Source organism: Littorina saxatilis, linkage group LG10 (genome assembly GCF_037325665.1).
Source record: "Littorina saxatilis isolate snail1 linkage group LG10, US_GU_Lsax_2.0, whole genome shotgun sequence".
Taxonomy (NCBI): domain Eukaryota; kingdom Metazoa; phylum Mollusca; class Gastropoda; order Littorinimorpha; family Littorinidae; genus Littorina; species Littorina saxatilis.
In genome coordinates this window covers 1,453,491-1,473,260 of record NC_090254.1, presented here as the reverse complement: position 1 = coordinate 1,473,260, position 19,770 = coordinate 1,453,491, and the positions used below count along the sequence as shown (strand labels likewise).

The 19,770-nt window shown below is 43.2% G+C and overlaps 1 protein-coding gene across 1 annotated transcript in view; it reads left to right on the top strand.

The window, feature by feature from the left end:
- Positions 1 to 19,645, top strand: part of LOC138977930 (serine-rich adhesin for platelets-like) — a 54,719-nt gene extending 35,074 nt beyond the window's left edge. The window contains exons 6-17 of the mRNA XM_070350530.1: positions 463 to 567; positions 1,345 to 1,446; positions 1,804 to 2,014; positions 2,516 to 2,691; positions 4,085 to 4,233; positions 6,215 to 6,377; positions 7,786 to 7,940; positions 8,283 to 8,406; positions 12,135 to 12,228; positions 14,916 to 14,998; positions 17,716 to 17,876; positions 18,347 to 19,645. Of these exons, the coding sequence (XP_070206631.1) occupies positions 463 to 567; positions 1,345 to 1,446; positions 1,804 to 2,014; positions 2,516 to 2,691; positions 4,085 to 4,233; positions 6,215 to 6,377; positions 7,786 to 7,940; positions 8,283 to 8,406; positions 12,135 to 12,228; positions 14,916 to 14,998; positions 17,716 to 17,876; positions 18,347 to 18,392 (1,569 nt within the window). The 3' untranslated portion in view covers positions 18,393 to 19,645. The remainder of the gene's footprint in view (positions 1 to 462; positions 568 to 1,344; positions 1,447 to 1,803; positions 2,015 to 2,515; positions 2,692 to 4,084; positions 4,234 to 6,214; positions 6,378 to 7,785; positions 7,941 to 8,282; positions 8,407 to 12,134; positions 12,229 to 14,915; positions 14,999 to 17,715; positions 17,877 to 18,346) is intronic.
- The last annotated feature ends 125 nt before the right edge of the window (positions 19,646 to 19,770 follow it).

The following is a 19,770-nucleotide window of genomic DNA, read 5'->3' as shown; positions in this document are numbered from 1 at the left end:
ACATGCGATTTTTTGTAGTCTCGGCTAGCCTCTTAAATATGAGTTTTTGTCGGACGCTGACGTCACATTGCTCAAAGAATGTCCAATTGATACATTATACGTTATTTGCGTTTTTGACCAAAATATGACATTTTACACAGATCGAGACAGTCATTGTTCTCCGAGACCGCGATAGCGATCGAATTCCTTTCAGGTACTGACTTTGTTGTTGTTTTGACGATTGAACGAGCACACACACATGCAATCACACACATGACGTGTGTTTTGTAGTTCCTTTGAAGTTTCGGTCATTCTGAAACGCCCAAATATGAAGTTTTGTAGGCCTCTGAGAAGAAGAATTTCCTAAAGAAGGGAAATCCAATGTCCAATCGATGCATATATTGTTAATTGATCCAGGCCTATACAAGATGCTGTTCACAAGGCTGAGGTTGCTACACTAACCATTTTCTCTCTGGACAACAGGTGTTGGGAAAGACAGGTCACGTGACAGGCATCACAGACAATGGAAGCGTCACAGTCAAGTTCCTTACGGATGACGTCATCATGAATGCGAAAGCTCTAGTCACGGTCAGTGTTGTGGACCATAGTATGTAACGGATGTAACTGGTAAATACCCAGAGCTTGCCTCGTTTGTGTTCTTTGCTTTCAAGAAATCTGAAGAAAAAAACAAGAACAAAACCCTAAGGTAGTTATACTTTTCTTGAGTCTATCATACACGTCTAAACAACTAACTGTTATTGTATTTTTGTTTTATATTCGTAACACGTTACTGAATTTATTTTCTGTGATGCACACTCTTTTCCGTGTAACCAGTTCGGTACACCGTCTCACATGTGGCCATGCAGGCTTTTACATGCGCAGAGTGGGAATTATTTGAAGATTCAATTTTGTGAAAGCCACGACTGGCGTTTGAAGAAATTAATTTATAAAACATGCCACCTCGACACAGCGAGCAGTCAGGATGTTGATCGTGGGTATGTGACCAAATGAAAGGATGGTGTATCTGGCATACAAGCCAGGCCAGATCTGAGATGGTGAGTCCAACGAGACGGGGTGTGCCTTGATCTGTCTCTGTGTTTTGTGCACAGGACTGAGATGGTGAGTCCAACGAGACGGAGTGTGCCTTTATCTGTCTCTGTGTTTTGTGCACAGGACTGAGATGGTGAGTCCAACGAGACGGGGTGTGCCTTGATCTGTCTCTGTGTGTTGTGCACAGGACTGAGATGGTGAGTCCAACGAGACGGGGTGTGCCTTGATCTGTCTCTGTGTGTTGTGCACAGGACTGAGATGGTGAGTCCAACGAGACGGGGTGTGCCTTGATCTGTCTCTGTGTTTTGTGCTCAGGTGCGAGAGTGTCATCCGGGAGACAGAGTACGACTGAGGGACAACGTGGATGACGTCAAAGTTCTCAACTGTCGTGTGGGATGGAAGGACGGCATGGACAAAGTGAGACCTGTTTCAGAATACTGTTACATTTACATAACTGATTATTTCTTGCTTAAAAGATAATATCCTTCTCGGAAAACCCATCATGTTATTTAGCCGCCACTTCACTGCCAAGTCTTTCACGTGAAATCAGGCATCTTTCCGCACAATATACGATGTTTTGTGGCTTGATCAGACCAGCCTTGTATGTCCGAGGGGAGCAGGTCGTCTTCTGTGTCATCGTTGCCGACTGTGGCCGTAAGGCCGAGGTTGATAAAGATGTAAGAGCTGGCGATATGCTCGTGATGGTTGACTTAGCACACAAGACAGTGCCGTGATGACGTGATGCACACACTGCTGGTCACTCTCTCTGTCCAGACAGCGGGCAAGGTGGGGCAGGTGCTGACCGTGGACAGTGAGGGAGATCTACTGGTCAGCTTTGGACGTCATCACTTTCTGTTCGCACCTGCCTCCTGTACACACGTCACTTCCGACACACCTGTCGATTCCCTGAAGCTGGACGGTGCCCGGATGAAGAAACCAGGACCAAACAGGAGTGGTGTCAGGATAGACATTAACGACAATGCCGGTAAGACAAGCAACATGGATAACTTATTGCACGAACTGTGAATCACCTTTCAAGTATAGGTTAATTTGAGTTGGTAGTCCAGATGAGAACATCCAGGGAAAGTATCCAAGACATCCAAATCAAATACTCACATAACTCCGTGAATATAAACTGTTGTAACTTGTAACGTGAATATAAACTGTTGTAACTTGTAACGTGAATATAAACTGTTGTAACTTGTCACGTGCTTCATTATTGTACCTACTTTGAATTTGATAAAATGAGGTTCAGTTTGGTAGAGTTTCTATTGAGTATCACGCATCCCTGTACACAGGCCATTTCAAAAGTGTGATGATTGCCAAAACATATCGCCTCTCTGGGTGTGTACAGTCTGGAAATAGTAACACACGCATGCTCAGCAGACTTGAGACAGTGGTTCCTTTTTTTGTTGCAAAATATATTTGAACAAAGGCTGAGGCGGAAACAAAAACTAACAGCCTCCTGTGTGCCCTTTGTCTCCAGGAGAAAGCAAAGCGTTGTTCAAAGATCTGCGAGACACGGTGAGGAGTGACAGCTCGGGACGTCCATCACGCGTCTTGACCTTGACCTCTGACCTTCACCCTGGCCGCCTGTTGAACGCTGCCCAGCGAGGTGACCACCACACCGTGAGAGAGATGTGCACCGCAAACAGGGTCCTGGTACGTGTGCTGGTGTGTGTGTGTGTGTGTGTGTGTGTGTGTGTGTGTGTCTGTGTGTGTGTGTGTGTGTGTATGTGTGTGTGTGTGTGTTTGCGTTTGTGTGTGTATGTGTATCTGTCTGTGTTGTCTGTGTCTGTGTATGTGTCTGTCTGCCTGTGTCTTTCTGTGTCTGTGTATGTGTGACTGTCAATGAATGTCTGTCAGTGTGTGAGAAGAAACGTGTACCGCTAACAGGGGTCTGGTATGAAGCGACGTGATTTGTCATGGTGTGCCAGGGGGTGGAGCGACGTGATTTGTCATGGTGTGTCAGGGGGTGGAGCGGGTAGTTGAGGGTGTTATGTATGAAAATGGTGAACATGAACAGCTTCGCCATCGTTTTGTTTAGCTGTGTGCCTCCTCTTAATATGTAGCCTCTGTGGTCTCTGTGCCTTGCCCGTGATTGCACAGTAGGTGTAGATTTTACTTAGCCAAGTAGTTATCTATCCGTGATTGCACAGTAGGTGTAGATTTTACTTAGCCAAGTAGTTATCTATCCGTGATTGCACAGTAGGTGTAGATTTTACTTAGCCAAGTAGTTATCTATCCGAGGTTTGTTGTCTTTGCGTTTTTGCGTCAAATGTTGGACTGAAAAACCAGTTGTGCTGTGTAACGAAACATTTCTGAGAACTTCATTCCGGCACACTTCAACACAAATTGTATATCAACAGTATTGTGATGTGTGTTCACAGGTATTAGTTGGACTCTTACTCAAACATGTACACCCGCCTGAACTCACGAGTATGCCAGGGTTACTCTTCCAGCCTGAACTCACGAGTATGCCAGGGTTACTCTTCCAGCCTGAACTCACGAGTATGCCAGGGTTACTCTTCCAGCCTGAACTCACGAGTATGCCAGGGTTACTCTTCCCGCCTGAACTCACGAGTATGCCAGGGTTACTCTTCCCGCCTCAACTCACGAGTATGCCAGGGTTACTCTTCCCGCCTCAACTCACGAGTATGCCAGGGTTACTCTTCCCGCCTGAACTCACGAGTATGCCAGGGTTACTCTTCCCGCCTCAACTCACGAGTATGCCAGGGTTACTCTTCCCGCCTCAACTCACGAGTATGCCGGGGTTACTCTTCCCGCCTCAACTCACGAGAATGCCAGGGTTACTCTTCCCGCCTCAACTCACGAGTATGCCAGGGTTACTCTTCCCGCCTCAACTCACGAGTATGCCAGGGTTACTCTTCCCGCCTCAACTCACGAGTATGCCAGGGTTACTCTTCCCGCCTCCCCACTGGGGCTACTCTTATCTATGTAATATATTCAATATTTCTTCCGCCAAGACTCTGTGTTGCTGCTTTGACTTTAAATTTGACCATGCGTCAATGACTACACATTTACATCCGGACAGATGGAGTACGAACTGCAACGTACGACCCCACTGATTCTTGCCTGTATCCATGGTCACCGCCAGGTGGTGCGCGTGTTGCTGGACTTGGGGGCTGACGTCAACCACGGCCTGTCAGCAACCAACTATCCACTGATGGGCACCCTGAGAAGGTAACACTCACCATCGTCCGTACAGTTGCACACATTCAACACATCCCAATTGTTAAAATCCAGAAATTTCGATTTGATTGTCAACATTGCAAATAGTTCTTTTAAAAAGATGTATTCTCTTTCGGAAAACCATAATTCTTGATATGAAAACCATAATTCTTGATATGAAAACCATAATTCTTGATATGAAAACCATAATTCTTGATATGAAAACCATAATTCTTGATATGAAAACCATAATTCTTGATATGAAAACCATAATTCTTGATATGAAAACCATAATTCTTGATATGAAAACCATAATTCTTGATATGAAAACCATAATTCTTGATATGAAAACCATAATTCTTGATATGAAAACCATAATTCTTGATATGAAAACCATAATTCTTGATATGAAAACCATAATTCTTGATATGAAAACCATAATTCTTGATATGAAAACCATAATTCTTGATATGAAAACCATAATTCTTGATATGAAAACCATAATTCTTGATATGAAAACCATAATTCTTGATATGAAAACCAACAAGAATGGTATGTTATTTGAACGGTTAATTATGAAACAAAAACCGTTACATTTACCGTAATTCGACCACGTGGTATTTATTTCTTGATGAGTGACTGTTGATGATTGACTGTTGATGAGTGACTGTTGATGAGTGACTGTTGATGAGTGACTGTTGATGAGTGACTGTTGATGAGTGACTGTTGATGCGTGACTGTTGATGAGTGACTGTTGATGATTGACTGTTGATGAGTGACTGTTGATGAGTGACTGTTGATGAGTGACTGTTGATGAGTGACTGTTGATGAGTGACTGTTGATGAGTGACTGTTGATGAGTGACTGTTGATGAGTGACTGTTGATGAGTGACTGTTGATGAGTGACTGTTGATGAGTTACTGTTGATGAGTGAACATATTTCCGTTTGACTGTATTCGCCATTTGTCTGTTTGTTTCATAAAGTAATTCGTAAATTGTATTCGCCTTTGCAAAGGACCATAAGGCCAATTCAAAAAAAAAAACTTTCAGTATTCGGGATAAAGCAAAATGTAGGAAACACAAAATGCAACATAGCTTGCTGTGTTAAACTAGGTTTCACTCGTTGTTTTCTCAAATATTGAACAGGTCGCTTTTGCTCGAATAAAAACAAATCTTGTTTACTATGTAAACCTGGTATCATACAGCAAGCCATGTAGTACCCGCCATAACCTAAATTGAGTGGGGTTAATAGCTTCCTGTACACAGGAGTCAAGAATTAGTAGACTCCGAAGTAGTGGGTGAACAATTAGTAGCCGCGACAACGGGATGAGCAGTCGGTAGTCTCCTATATAAAGGAATGAGACATCAGTAGGCCCCGACTGCTAGCGAAATATCAACGACAGTCCCCAATAGGCATTGTGGCTGTGGGACAGGAACCATCATCACACGTAGGCCCCAATAGGCATTGTGGCTGTGGGACAGGAACCATCATCACACGTAGGCCCCAATAGGCATTGTGGCTGTGGGACAGGAACCATCATCACACGTAGGCCCCAATAGGCATTGTGGCTGTGGGACAGGAACCATCATCACACGTAGGCCCCAATAGGCATTGTGGCTGTGGGACAGGAACCATCATCACACGTAGGCCCCAATAGGCATTGTGGCTGTGGGACAGGAACCATCATCACACGAAGGCCCCAATAGGCATTGTGGCTGTGGGACAGGAACCATCATCACACGTAGGCCCCAATAGGCATTGTGGCTGTGGGACAGGAACCATCATCACACGTAGGCCCCAAGAACGGGATGAACCGTGAGTAACCCGCCCCCAATAACAGGGCGACACGTTGGTGGCTACCCCCCCCCCCCCCCCACCTACCCCTTCCCATTCACAAGGCGAACGGTTAGCAGTCCCGTCCGTGTGTGCTTGTGTTACAGTCCCATCGTGTGTGCTTGTGTTACAGCCCCGTCCGTGTGTGCTTGTGTTACAGTCCAAAGAAAGACGAGGAAATTGTGATGCTGTTGCTGGAGAATGGCGCCGACCCGTTTGGCCTTGACGAGAAACGGCACACGCACATCCACATAGCAGCCTCGCGGAGCATGCCACGTGCTGTCCAGGCATTGGCTGATCGTGGAGTGGACGTCAATGCTCTGGTTAGTTTTTCAAGTTTAAGGAATAGTTTGGGTAAGCATTTTGATGGTACGTCTAATAAATTCAAAATAATTAGATATCTCATTTGTTGTCACAGTGATGTACATTTTTCTAGCAGCCTTTAGGACAATTGTCCTGAAGACTGAAAATCAATAGGACACAGTGTCCTGAGATTGCAATTTCAATAGGACAAAAACACGACTCGTAAAACCGCATTTAAAAAGATTTTTCAGTTTAAATTCTCGGTTGACGTTGTTGTTGGTTCAGCTGAAGCCACAGTGGCTGGCGAACGCAGCATGGACATCAATGTCTGCTGATTTTTATCTGCTTTGAGCTTTTTTTTCGGACCCATGTCGTTTTTCTTTCGTTTTATTTTCGTTCGAACGCACAACGGTTTTTCCGGATATTATGACGAACAGTAATGCCTTGCGGCATGTGCGAACATGCACGGGTGGTTCCCATTGGTTTAAACGATTTATTGCTGAGCCAATGAATGCACTCGAGGCACCATATGGGTTCGGTTTTCTTTTTTTCTTCTTGATCCAACTTGAGGATAAATTAATTCAAAGAATCAGATCCCATATGGTGCCTCGTTCACTCAACAAACTGGTCACACGCAGTGCATACTTTCGCTTGGCAAAACCGAAACCAGCTTTCCTCACTCAGTGTTTACTTTCGCTTGGCAAAACCGAAACAAGCTTTCCTCTTGAAAATTGAACAGTCCGCATGTCCGCTTCATAGTCAAAAACGATCGGACCCTTGACCACTTCTTCTGTAGGTTAATCGGACCTGTGTCCTGCTGGGGTTAAAGCTATAGGTCCTGGGGAAATTGGATCGGTCAGAGACCGGAGACCGACTAAAATGTACATCACTGTGTTGATTATGAGAAAGCATTTAATCACCTGAGAAAAAAAACCCACCTATGTGTCTTGTGAACTCGTGAAGATTTGGAGAGAACGGTTCATTTCAGTCGTTCCAGCTGGAAATAAAAATGAAAATCTGATGTCAAAAGCCATGACGAATTTTCTCATTATTTCCAGAGTAATGTCTGGGCCCGACAAGGGTACAATTTGTCGACACTTTTTTTGAGATACATTCAAATGATTTTGGCCGCAATGAAAGAATAGGGTTTTGAGTCACTGAAGCATGAATTAAATGGACTAGCCTAAGGGGAAGTAAATCTCTTGGTTAATGGTATCTTGTAACAAACTGTTTAATTGCAAAATTGGAGCCGCATGCCAACTCCTGGAAGAATGGGATTGGGAGGAAGCTGTGTAAGTACCGGGTGCGAGGAGCCTCTCCGAGCCGTTTCAATTTGTCAGTACAAGGACACCAGTGACCTAACTGCAGCCAATCACGTTATGAATCTGGACATTGAAAGTATGCCGTGATCAGCGCCATCTGTTGCAGGATGAGTACTGTGACACAGCGCTACACCTCGCTATTGGCAAACCTAGCTACGACGTCATCGAGGTCTTGTTGGCTGTCCCTGGCCTTGACTTTGCCGTCAGAGACGCCAACGATCTTCCCGTGCTGCACTACGCCTGTTCTAGAGAAAATGCTCGGTGACTGCACGCTTTGCCTGAGTTTTATTTTGATCCACTTCGATATCACTGTACTTGCAAACTTCGATGTTTTATTTAGGTTTAAAGTCACGGACTCCATTTTGTGAGTTTACATTCCAAAGGCATGAACAGAAAACGTGGTGGCTTATTAACCGCCCCTGCCCCCATTTACATATTTGTGAAATACTTTACAAAGTTATCTGCGATAGACTTACGTTAAGTGCGTGTTTCAACTGAGCCAACACAATTTGAGGTTTAACAAATTCAATTTGAGTTCTGACTGCCCTTCGATGATATATTTTGTACTCGGTACAAGCCTTATGCATTTCTACACGGTTTTAGGGCTGTGGAGCTGATCCTTGACAGAGACAAGAGCCAAGTGAACGAGGTGAGACATCGTTACACCCCGCTGCACTTTGCGGCGCATGACGACCAGGATGATTGTGTGCGACTTTTGGTCTTAAAAGTAAGTACAACGGGTCTTGGGTGTACGGCATGGTAATACAAGCAATCATATGTACTTTGGGTGTACAGCATGGTAATACAAGTAATCATATGTACTTTGGGTGTACGGCATGGTAATACAAGTAATCATATGTACTTTGGGTGTACGGCATGGTAATACAAGTAATCATATGTACTTTGGGTGTACGGCATGGTAATACAAGTAATCATATGTACTTTGGGTGTACGGCATGGTAATACAAGTAATCATATGTACTAATCTTAGAAACAAAGACATAATTGTCTTAAACTCTTTTTGACCTTTATTTTGTAAAGTTACACTTTTTTATTAAAATATCCCATACATCTATTGTTTATCTGACCTGACAAAAACGTAAGGTACCAATTAGAAAATGGACGAAAATTCAGAATATGTAACAATTCGCAATTTTAACATAGGAGGAGCAATTCCCATGAATTATCTATTCAGTATAGGTTGTATTACTTTACTATCTTGAGAATGTTTTTGTGTTATGTTATTCCTACTAATGCAGATGACGATTGCATGAGCGGTCAAAAACGGGAAGTTTTAGCGTCAATGTTGTTGTACCATGACACAGATTGGTGTATTTCAGCATGGACCTAGTGGTTGCCATGACACAGATTGGTGTATTTCAGCATGGACCTAGTGGTTGCCTTGACACAGATTGGTGTATTTCAGCATGGACCTAGTGGTTGCCTTGACACAGATTGGTGTATTTCAGCATGGACCTAGTGGTTGCCTTGACACAGATTGGTGTATTTCAGCATGGACCTAGTGGATTGCCTTGACACAGATTGGTGTATTTCAGCATGGACCTAGTGGATTGCCTTGACACAGATTGGTGTATTTCAGCATGGACCTAGTGGTTGCCTTGACACAGATTGGTGTATTTCAGCATGGACCTAGTGGATTGCCTTGACACAGATTGCTGTATTTCAGCATGGACCTAGTGGATTGCCTTGACACAGATTGCTGTATTTCAGCATGGACCTAGTGGATTGCCTTGACACAGATTGCTGTATTTCAGCATGGACCTAGTGGATTGCCTTGACACAGATTGGTGTATTTCAGCATGGACCTAGTGGGTTGCCTTGACACAGATTGCTGTATTTCAGCATGGACCTAGTGGGTTGCCTTGACACAGATTGCTGTATTTCAGCATGGACCTAGTGGTTGCCATGACACAGATTGCTGTATTTCAGCATGGACCTAGTGGGTTGCCTTGACACAGATTGCTGTATTTCAGCATGGACCTAGTGGTTGCCTTGACACAGATTGCTGTATTTCAGCAAGGACCTAGTGGTTGCCTTGAAACAGATTGCTGTATTTCAGCATGGACCTAGTGGTTGCCTTGACACAGATTGCTGTATTTCAGCATGGACCTAGTGGTTGCCATGACACAGATTGCTGTATTTCAGCATGGACCTAGTGGTTGCCTTGACACAGATTGCTGTATTTCAGCATGGACCTAGTGGGTTGCCTTGACACAGATTGCTGTATTTCAGCATGGACCTAGTGGTTGCCATGACACAGATTGCTGTATTTCAGCATGGACCTAGTGGGTTGCCTTGACACAGATTGCTGTATTTCAGCATGGACCTAGTGGTTGCCATGACACAGATTGCTGTATTTCAGCATGGACCTAGTGGATTGCCTTGACACAGATTGCTGTATTTCAGCATGGACCTAGTGGTTGCCATGACACAGATTGGTGTATTTCAGCATGGACCTAGTGGATTGCCTTGACACAGATTGGTGTATTTCAGCATGGACCTAGTGGTTGCCTTGACACAGATTGCTGTATTTCAGCATGGACCTAGTGGATTGCCTTGACACAGATTGCTGTATTTCAGCATGGACCTAGTGGATTGCCTTGACACTTGAACGTTAACAGTCTGTCCGTTTTTGGATTCTTGAAACTTTCAGGACCTTTTGCCAATTTATAAGACATACTTCGGAACTTTGCATTTATTCGTCCAGATGTTATTTAATGTTCCGGAAAGAGTTGTAAAACTCGTCACACGTTTGTTGACTTGAATCCAACAAATTCATGACTTCGCATGCATTCACACCAGTAACTGATACAAGTACTGCCGATGTTTCATTCGAGTATGACCTTTTGCTAGTCTTGCAAGCACATGAAAGAAAATGGAATGTTCGATCACGCTGTTGTTGAAAGACAGCAATTATCGCTAAATGCCTGTCAAATCATATTGTGGTGAGCCATGACTGGTCATAGCTGCAATCAATCAAAAAATGTCGATCGCGTTTACAGAACAAGCAACTTTCATGCAGTGGTCATACCAAATAAAACTTGGCAGTACTTGTATCAAGTGTGTATCTGTATGCATGCAAAGTCATTATTTGTTTAAATGTAGGTCAACAATTCTTTGCACAGTTTAGTTGATGTAAACATGCCTGTGACACTGTTACATATGTGTGACAGGGGGGAGCAGACGTCAACAACTCTTTGCGCTGTTTAGTTGATGTAAACATGCCTGTGACACTGTTACCTATGTGTGAAAGGGGGGAGCAGACGTCAACAACTCTTTGCGCTGTTTAGTTGATGTAAACATGCCTGTGACATTGTTATATATGTGTGACAGGGGGGAGCTGACGTCAACAACTCTTTGCGCTGTTTAGTTGATGTAAACATGCCTGTGACATTGTTATATATGTGTGACAGGGGGGAGCTGACGTCAACAACTCTTTGCACAGTTTAGTTGATGTAAACATGCCTGTGACACTGTTACCTATGTGTGACAGGGGGGAGCAGACGTCAACAACTCTTTGCACAGTTTAGTTGATGTAAACATGCCTGTGACCTTGTTTCCTATGTGTGACAGGGCGGAGCTGACGTCAACAACTTTTTGCACTGTTTAGTTGATGTAAACATGCCTGTGACATTGTTACCTATGTGTGACAGGGCGGAGCTGACGTCAACAACTTTTTGCACTGTTTAGTTGATGTAAACATGCCTGTGACATTGTTACCTATGTGTGACAGGGGGAAGCAGACGTCAACAACTCTTTGCACAGTTTAGTTGATGTAAACATGCCTGTGACACTGTTACCTAGCTGTGTGTGACACTGTTACTTATGTGTGACAGGGCGGGGCGAGTATTGATCATGTTATCATGCCTGTGACACTGTTACCTATGTGACAGGGCGGGGCGAGTATTGGTCGTGTTAGCATGCCTGTGACACTGTTACCTATGTGACACTGTTACCTATGTGACAGGGCGGGGCGAGTATTGGTCGTGTTAGCATGCCTGTGACATTGTTACCTATGTGGCAGGGCGGGGCGAGTATTGGTCGTGTTATCATGCCTGTGACACTGTTACCTATGTGACAGGGCGGGGTGAGTATTGGTCGTGTTATCATGCCTGTAACACTGTTATCTTTGTGCCACTGTTACCTATGTGACAGGGCGGGGCGAGTATTGGTCGTGTTATCATGCCTGTGACACTGTTACCTATGTGACACTGTTACCTAGGTGACAGGGCGGGGCGATTATTGGTCGTGTTATCATGCCTGTGACACTGTTACCTATGTGACACTGTTACCTATGTGACAGGGCGGGGCGAGTATTGGTCGTGTTATCATGCCTGTGACACTGTTACCTATGTGACAAGGCGGGGTGAGTATTGGTCGTGTTATCATGCCTGTAACACTGTTATCTTTGTGCCACTGTTACCTATGTGACAGGGCGGGGCGGACGTCAACCGTGGGAGACACCCCCCGCTGAGCCTGGCCTGTGTGCGTGGCATGTACCGCGCTGCTGAGGCCCTCATGGAGCTAGGTCTGATCGCAACTCTGTCTGTCAGTCTGTCTGTCTGTCTGTCTGTCTGTCTGTCTGTCTTGTCTGTCTGTCTGTCTGTCTGTCTCCATGGCATGTGCCGCGCTGCTGAGGCCCTCATGGAGCTAGGTCTGATCGCAATTCTGTCTGCCAGTCTGTCTGTCTGTCTGTCTGTCTGTCTTGTCTTGTCTGTCTTGTCTGTTTGTCTGTCTGTCTGTCTGTCTGTCTGTCTGTCACTCTGTCTGTTTGTCTGTCTGTCTGTCTGTCTGTCTGTCTCCATGGCATGTTCCGCGCTGCTGAGGCCCTGACGGAGCTAGGTCTGATTGCAACTCTGTCTGTCTGTCTGTCTGTCTGTCTGTCTGTCACTCTCTCTGTCTGTCTGTCTGTCTGTCTGTCTGTGTCCGTGGCATGTACTGCGCTGCTGAGGCCCTGAATTATTCCAATTTTGCAGGAACAAGATAAGTAATTTTTGATGAAGGCTAGATAAAGCAATCTGGTACGAGCCCTTACATGTCAACAACAAGTGTCTATTTTTAGCAATTTCCTGAGTTCAGTGACCAAACAGTACTACGGTAGGCCAAACAATACTCTACTACCAGCATATACACTTGGCCAACAAATTATTGCAACACATTTTTCACCCAAATTAAAGCATTTATTCCCGTGTAATTTCATTTAAACTTTATATGCCGGTTAAGGCCGTTCACTTGACTCTCAGGATCACTTTTTGGAATAAAAATATCTTCGACAGGGATTACGTGACCGCCGCTGAAATAAGAGTACGTACCCTCAATATCGACCATACAAAAAACGGAAGCGATAACAGCAGTCAGAGCAAAACAGCGTGAACGTTCTATACTTTTCTCATGTGTTTGCATGACTAGCAAATTTACAACCAAATGAAACTTCGACAGTATTTGCATGGACCATTTATCTGTAGACATGCAAAGTCATGAATTTTTTGACATAAATGAACAATTCTATGACGAGTTTAACAACTTGTTTTTTAAACATTGCGTCAAATCTGAACAAATATCTGTAACGATCGCACGACGTATCTCTAGTATGTTGGTAAATTATTCTGAAAGTTTCAAAGCAATCCACCCAGCCATTGCTAAAGTACAGCGCTTTTTGTTATGACACCTCTTAAACAAGAGGCGAAGCCATCAAGGCTCACGTAAGAAATCGACAAACAGTAACACAAACTCAATCACTCCGTCACACATACACACACACACACACACACACACACACACACACACACACACACACACACACACACACACACACACACACACACACACACACACACACACACACAGAAAGAGCATAGGTGAAACTGTGCAAGAAAGCGAGACACTCGATCTAGATCTGTCTGTGTGCATGTAGCCTACTTACAGGGACACGACTGCCAACTAGTCTCGGCCCGCTCAAAATAATAATGACCGAGACTTTCAGTACTTCCTTCGCGTGACGTCTAACCCTCTTACGTCATAATGTGACGTCAATGTAATGTGACGTCTTCAAATGTTAGAGTTTCTACCACAGACATACACACGCACGCACGCACGCACATACGTACATACGCACGCACGCACAGACAGACAAAGTTACGATCGCATAGGCTACACTTACGTGAGCCAAAAAATGACGGAAAAAGTCCCGTTTTGGACCGTTCTTGCGATCGACACCTGCATCAGTTGGAATAGCTTAGCACACGAAAAACAAACCTGCTCAGGGTAGACCATTGATTTGACTTTCTTCTTGTATTTAACAGTTGCACAGTTTTGCCAATTGTGATTTTTTTGTCGATTTTTAATTGGGCCCTTCCGTTTTTGTCCAGTCGATTTTGCGGGTAACTGGCATATACAGTTTGAATGACATTACACGGGAATTAATGCTTTAATTTGGGTGCGAAATTTGTTGCAATAATTTTTGGGCCAAGTTTAGATTGTGTCAATGTGGAATCTTGCAAAACAGATCATTTCTTTTATTTGTAATACATTTCAATATTGATCTATGTGACAAATTTAATCGGATGAGACAAAAACCGAGGTCCCTTCGTTGTACACTACATTGGGGTGTTGCACGTTAAAGATCCCACGATTGACAAAAAGGTCTTTCCTGGCAAAATTGTATAGGCACAGATAAAAATGTCCACCAAAATACCCGTGTGACTTGGAATAATAGGTCGTGAAAAGTAGGATATGCGCCGTAATGGCTGCGATGTGCTGGCCGATGTGAATGCGTGATGTATTGTGTAAAAAAATTCCATCTCACACGGCATAAATAAATCCCTGCGCCTTGAATATATATGCATGTGCGCGATATAAATTGCATAACAAAATATTTAAAAAAATAAAAATAAAATCCCTGCGCTTAGAACTGTACCCACGGAATACGCGCGATATAAGCCTCATATTGATTGATTGATTGAAATTTAATTATTGGTGTTTGTAACGAATGTCCTTATTTAAAAACAAGAAAAGAAAAAAGAGAAGTCATTATTGGTGTTTTTAATGAACAGGACCATTTTTGTTTGAAAAACGTGTCATTGTTGATATTTGTAATGAATGTCATTACTGGTGACTTTTAAAACAAATGTCATTATTTGTGTGTTTTTCATGATGTTAGTTTTTTTTTTAAATGGACATAATTATTAATGTTTATAAGAAGTCATGGTCCAACAGGTGCAGATATCCAGGCTCGGGACGTCAACGGCCAAACACCTTTACATAAAGTTGTCAGTGGACGCAGAGTTGAAGACCGCTTTGTAAGTTCATGTCCAGTGAGACCTTTATGTAGAGGGATTCTCTCAAACATCAAAACGGATGCAGTTGTTATTTTGCACTCTTGTTTATTCGTTCTACGAAAACCAACCGGACCAACCTGTAAAGATTATAATAGAATAATAAGTACTACGAACTACAATGATATATTTGAGCATGCAAAGTACTACCAACATTACCAAAAGCAGTTTCAAGTTTTCTCCCTAAAAAGATAATACCATCAACCCAAAAAAGTACAATAGATCAAGGAATCATGGTAAATCAACAAGCAAACCTTCCCAGACTACGTGAACAGCAAACTAAAAATAGGTAACCGCATGGATTACACACACACAATGTCAAGCATAGAAAACAGACACCATATTGTAAATGTGAGAGCAATTAGAATAAGAAAACATAACTAAGAATGACGTACAAATAGCATTACTGCAAACATGTTAACAAACACCAAGAAAACAACCTCGTTTGCAGTTAACTTCTCGAAATCAAAAGCAAGATTATCCCACACACCTCTCGGTCACGGTCGACATCTCATGTACAGCATCTCTCAGGCTACACCATGATCTGACTGTAAACAAATACCTTGTCTACTCAGTGAACTCATTCCATGTGGGAATGTGTAAGTGGAGCATATAAGAATGCCCATGTGTGAATGTGTAAGTGGAGCGTATAAGAATGTGTAAGTGGAGCGTGGTCGAATGTGTGAATGGGTAAGTTGAGCGTATAAGAATGTCCATGTGTGCGATGTGTAAGTGAGACATGGATGTGTAAGTTCATGACTGAATGCGTAAGCACAATGCAAGGAATGGCCAGAAAGGTATGTGGGAGGTGTGTTTATAACCTGCCCTGTTATATAGTGCTATATGTCTTATGTAAAAACAATGTCATGTTTGTATTATTGTTATGTACCACGCCTGAATTTCTCTATGAGATAATAAAGTATTCTTATTCTTATTCTTATTCTTAAACACAAGTTTCATCAACAAGGTATACAAGCACAGTGTCCAATCAGAGGGAAGAGGGGTATTTATTATCATCATCGCCCGTGTGCATAAGTGATTACCAAAATATTTCAATCGGTTCCGCCTCCTAATTGAGCGTGACAAGGAGAAGGGGGAAGGAACGACGGACAAGGGAAGAGGAAGGAAGGGAAGGGGGGATACTCTTGAGCAATTAATCAGCTACTGCGCGGTACATTCCGAGGTACCTGTCAAGACTCTGGCGCGCGCGCTGTGCGTTTACTGCCAGACCCTAGCAGACACAGGGGAAGGGAAAGGGGGAAAAGGAAAATAGAGCCACGCCGTGGGCGCTGTTCTCACTTATTCATTAAAAACAGAATTTTATCCGTAATAGGGAAAACTCATCTTATGCAATTTGGACCTTCGTGTAACTTCCATACAATTCATACAGCTCGCTATCATATAATTCGACACACGTTTTTATCTAACAATCACAAAAATAGCTATCAGACAACTTTTTATAATAAACCAATTCTAAACAATATATTTACACAATCAAACTAGAAAAATGCAAAATATCAGTGAACGACTATCAAACATACATTTCTTAAATCCTGATTACGTTTAATAAAGAGAATCAATAATTCTGTGAACACAAAATTCAATATTTCGCAATTATAAAACTAAGAATGCATACAAAATATATACTTATAAACTAACAACAAAACATCTATAAAATCACAAATAAAATGTAAACGTACCTTCTTGTGCAGAACACAAGTTACAAAATCACCTCTGGGAAAAAAATTAGCAAAAAAACGTCTTTACGGTTCCAGAGTCAGGAAAACAAAGAAAGATATTCGCGCCACAAACGAGGATATCAGGAACAAATTACTTATCAAATTAATACGCCTAAAACATAGTCCCTTCATTCCAAAAAAAATTCCTAATTTCTCTTCAAAAACAAACTATCAAAATATATGTATCAAAACGTTACATAACTTATGCAGACTATTATTCTCTTCAACCCTTATGAACAATGTGAATTTAAACAATACAATAATCATTATCAATACGCCATGCATATTCATGAGCATTAGTCCTTTTTGCTGATCCTACAAGTCTCTTAAATAATGATGCCAGAGAAAACACAGGGCGACCAACGATCGACCTCTGCCACGGAAACGCCCCGGCACCTGCGATGTCTTATGTGCGAGAAACATAACTAGCGTTGGCAGCGATAAGGACCGTACGTGAGAAAAAGGGTGCGAAACCATGAAAGTCTCTTGCAAGGAATGGCACTACGCTTAGACCGACCATAAAACAACATTGTCCAGTCCAAGAATTAGAGACAAAGAAACGGAAGAGAGAGAGAGAGAGAGAGAGAGAGAGAGAGAGAGAGAGAGAGAGAGAGAGAGAGAGAGAGAGACAGAGACAGAGAGAGACAGAGACAGAGATAGACAGAGAGAGACAGAATCTCATCCCGTTACATTTACTTCACACACACACACACACACACGCACGCACGCACGCACGCACGCACGCACACACACACACACCACACACATACACACACACACATACACACACCCAAACACACCCACCCAACCCCACCCATAAGTTGTTGACTTACCTAAGATGCTTGTGTTTAATAAGTTTTGTCATCATCCAGCAAACTGATGTCTAAATGCATGGTAAATATCATCAAGCGTTAAACAGACTGACAACCACGTGTGTAACAGGGCCCCCAGAGTGACCAGGAGATACAGGTGCGTGTGGCCCTGGCCTGTCTGCTGGTCAGTAACGGGGCGCTAGTGGACGCTGAAGACTGGAAGGGTCGAACCCCTCTGGCCTGCGGTGACCCCGTCCTTAGAGAGGGCGTCGAGTCCTTCATCAGGAAAAAGTAAGTGTGGAGCTCTCCAGTCTGTATCGGTCAGCCAGCTACCTAGCTGCATAACATCAATCAGGTCAGCTACAATCAGTCCTTGTTGGTCGAATTCTGATTTTGCTTTGAACTGGGAATTGCAATTTCAGATACAAAAGCGGTTGTATTGCAAATTGCATTCTTTTGATTTTTTTCCGAAATCCAAAAAAATATGGAATATGTTTTTATTGATTTTACTTGCAAGAACAATAATTGTATGCAAATAAAGTTCATTGTACACATAATTTATATACAGCGCTGTTTCGACCTGGCGAGGTCTCAGTATAGGTAAGGACTTTCATGATCAGTGTTGATATTTAGGCCAACAGATTTGCAGACTGTTTTGGTTTTGCTTTACGCGATCTGGTTTTCTTCTCGCCTTTGCAAAGAGCTTTTGGTTGCATTCTACCCTGAAAGTGTGACATTCTTAACATGTTCTCTTTCCTCAGTCCCGAGCTCGTGAGACGCCAAAGTGGAGGAACGCAGGGATTGTAGGTGACACTGTGGGTGGTCTGAGAGAATCTTCACCTGGACTGGCGAGGGGCGTGGCCAGCTGACAAACCTGAAGGGGGCGTGGCCAGCTGACAAACCTGAAGGGGGCGTGGCCAGCTGACAAACCTGAAGGGGGCGTGGCCAGCTGACAAACCTGAAGGGGGCGTGGCCAGCTGACAAACCTGAAGGGGGCGTGGCCAGCTGACAAACCTGAAGGGGGTGGGGCTTCCCTGTGGATTGTGCGCTGACGTCACGCTGTTGCCATGTCAACACAAGTGTGTGTGCAGTACGTGCAGTGTCAAGGCCACCCGGTGTTCTCTGGGGCAGAAAGGTCAAGGACAGGATTGTTACAGGAGTAGATGACAATAATTTATAACTCAAAGGACATCATTTTCACTTGAATTGGTTTCCAAATTACATTCTTCAAACGAGCGTTTATGATCTTTAAATGCTGTAAAATCGACTTTTATTTTTTCGTTCCTGGACCCTTGATTCTATGCTGAAATTTTCAAACAACATGATATACACATTTGTCCGTGTATCTCTGTTCTTTACTCAAGTTTTCACACAACATAGCTTTACGCATTTTTCGTGTACCACGGTTATGTGCTCAAGTTTTCTCACAACATGTCATACGAATGTGTCCGTGTACCACTGTATGTGCTCAAGTTTTCACACATGTCATACGAATTGTCCGTGTACCACTGTATGTGCTCAAGTTTTCACACATGTCATACGAATTGTCCGTGTACCACTGTATGTGCTCAAGTTTTCTCACAACATGTCATACGAACGTGTCCGTGTACCACTGTATGTGCTCAAGTTTTCTCACAACATGTCATACGAATTATCCGTGTACATCTGTTATGTGCTCAAGTTTTGCACGTTTCATAACTATACACATGTGTTTGTGTAAGCCTACATCAGAACTTAAGTTTTCACGGTATAAATGTACGCATTTGAGAACATCAATGTGTTCGCAGGAGTACTTTGATTTTGAAACCAACTTCGAACACGAATTTAAACACGAATGAGAAAATGTTTATACTAAGCTAATTTGAGTCGTTTGACTTCAATTGTCTTGTCTCTGTTGTAAGGGATATTTTGTCCATGCTGCTTTGTTTTGTTACAGTTTTCAGTTGGTTGAGGGGCTAAAGCACAGCGTAACGCAGCGTTATACTTTTAATCATTATACCCTGAAAAGCGTGTGATGATATTCATTCTGACAGGGATAGAGTAAAAGATTAAACACAAACCAAATCATTACTGTGTGTGTGACGTGTGTGTGTGTATGTGTGTGTGTGTGTGTGTGAGTATGTGTTTGTGTGTGTGAGTGCGTGTGTGGGTGTGTGTGCGTCTCTGTCTGTGTGTGCGTGTGTGT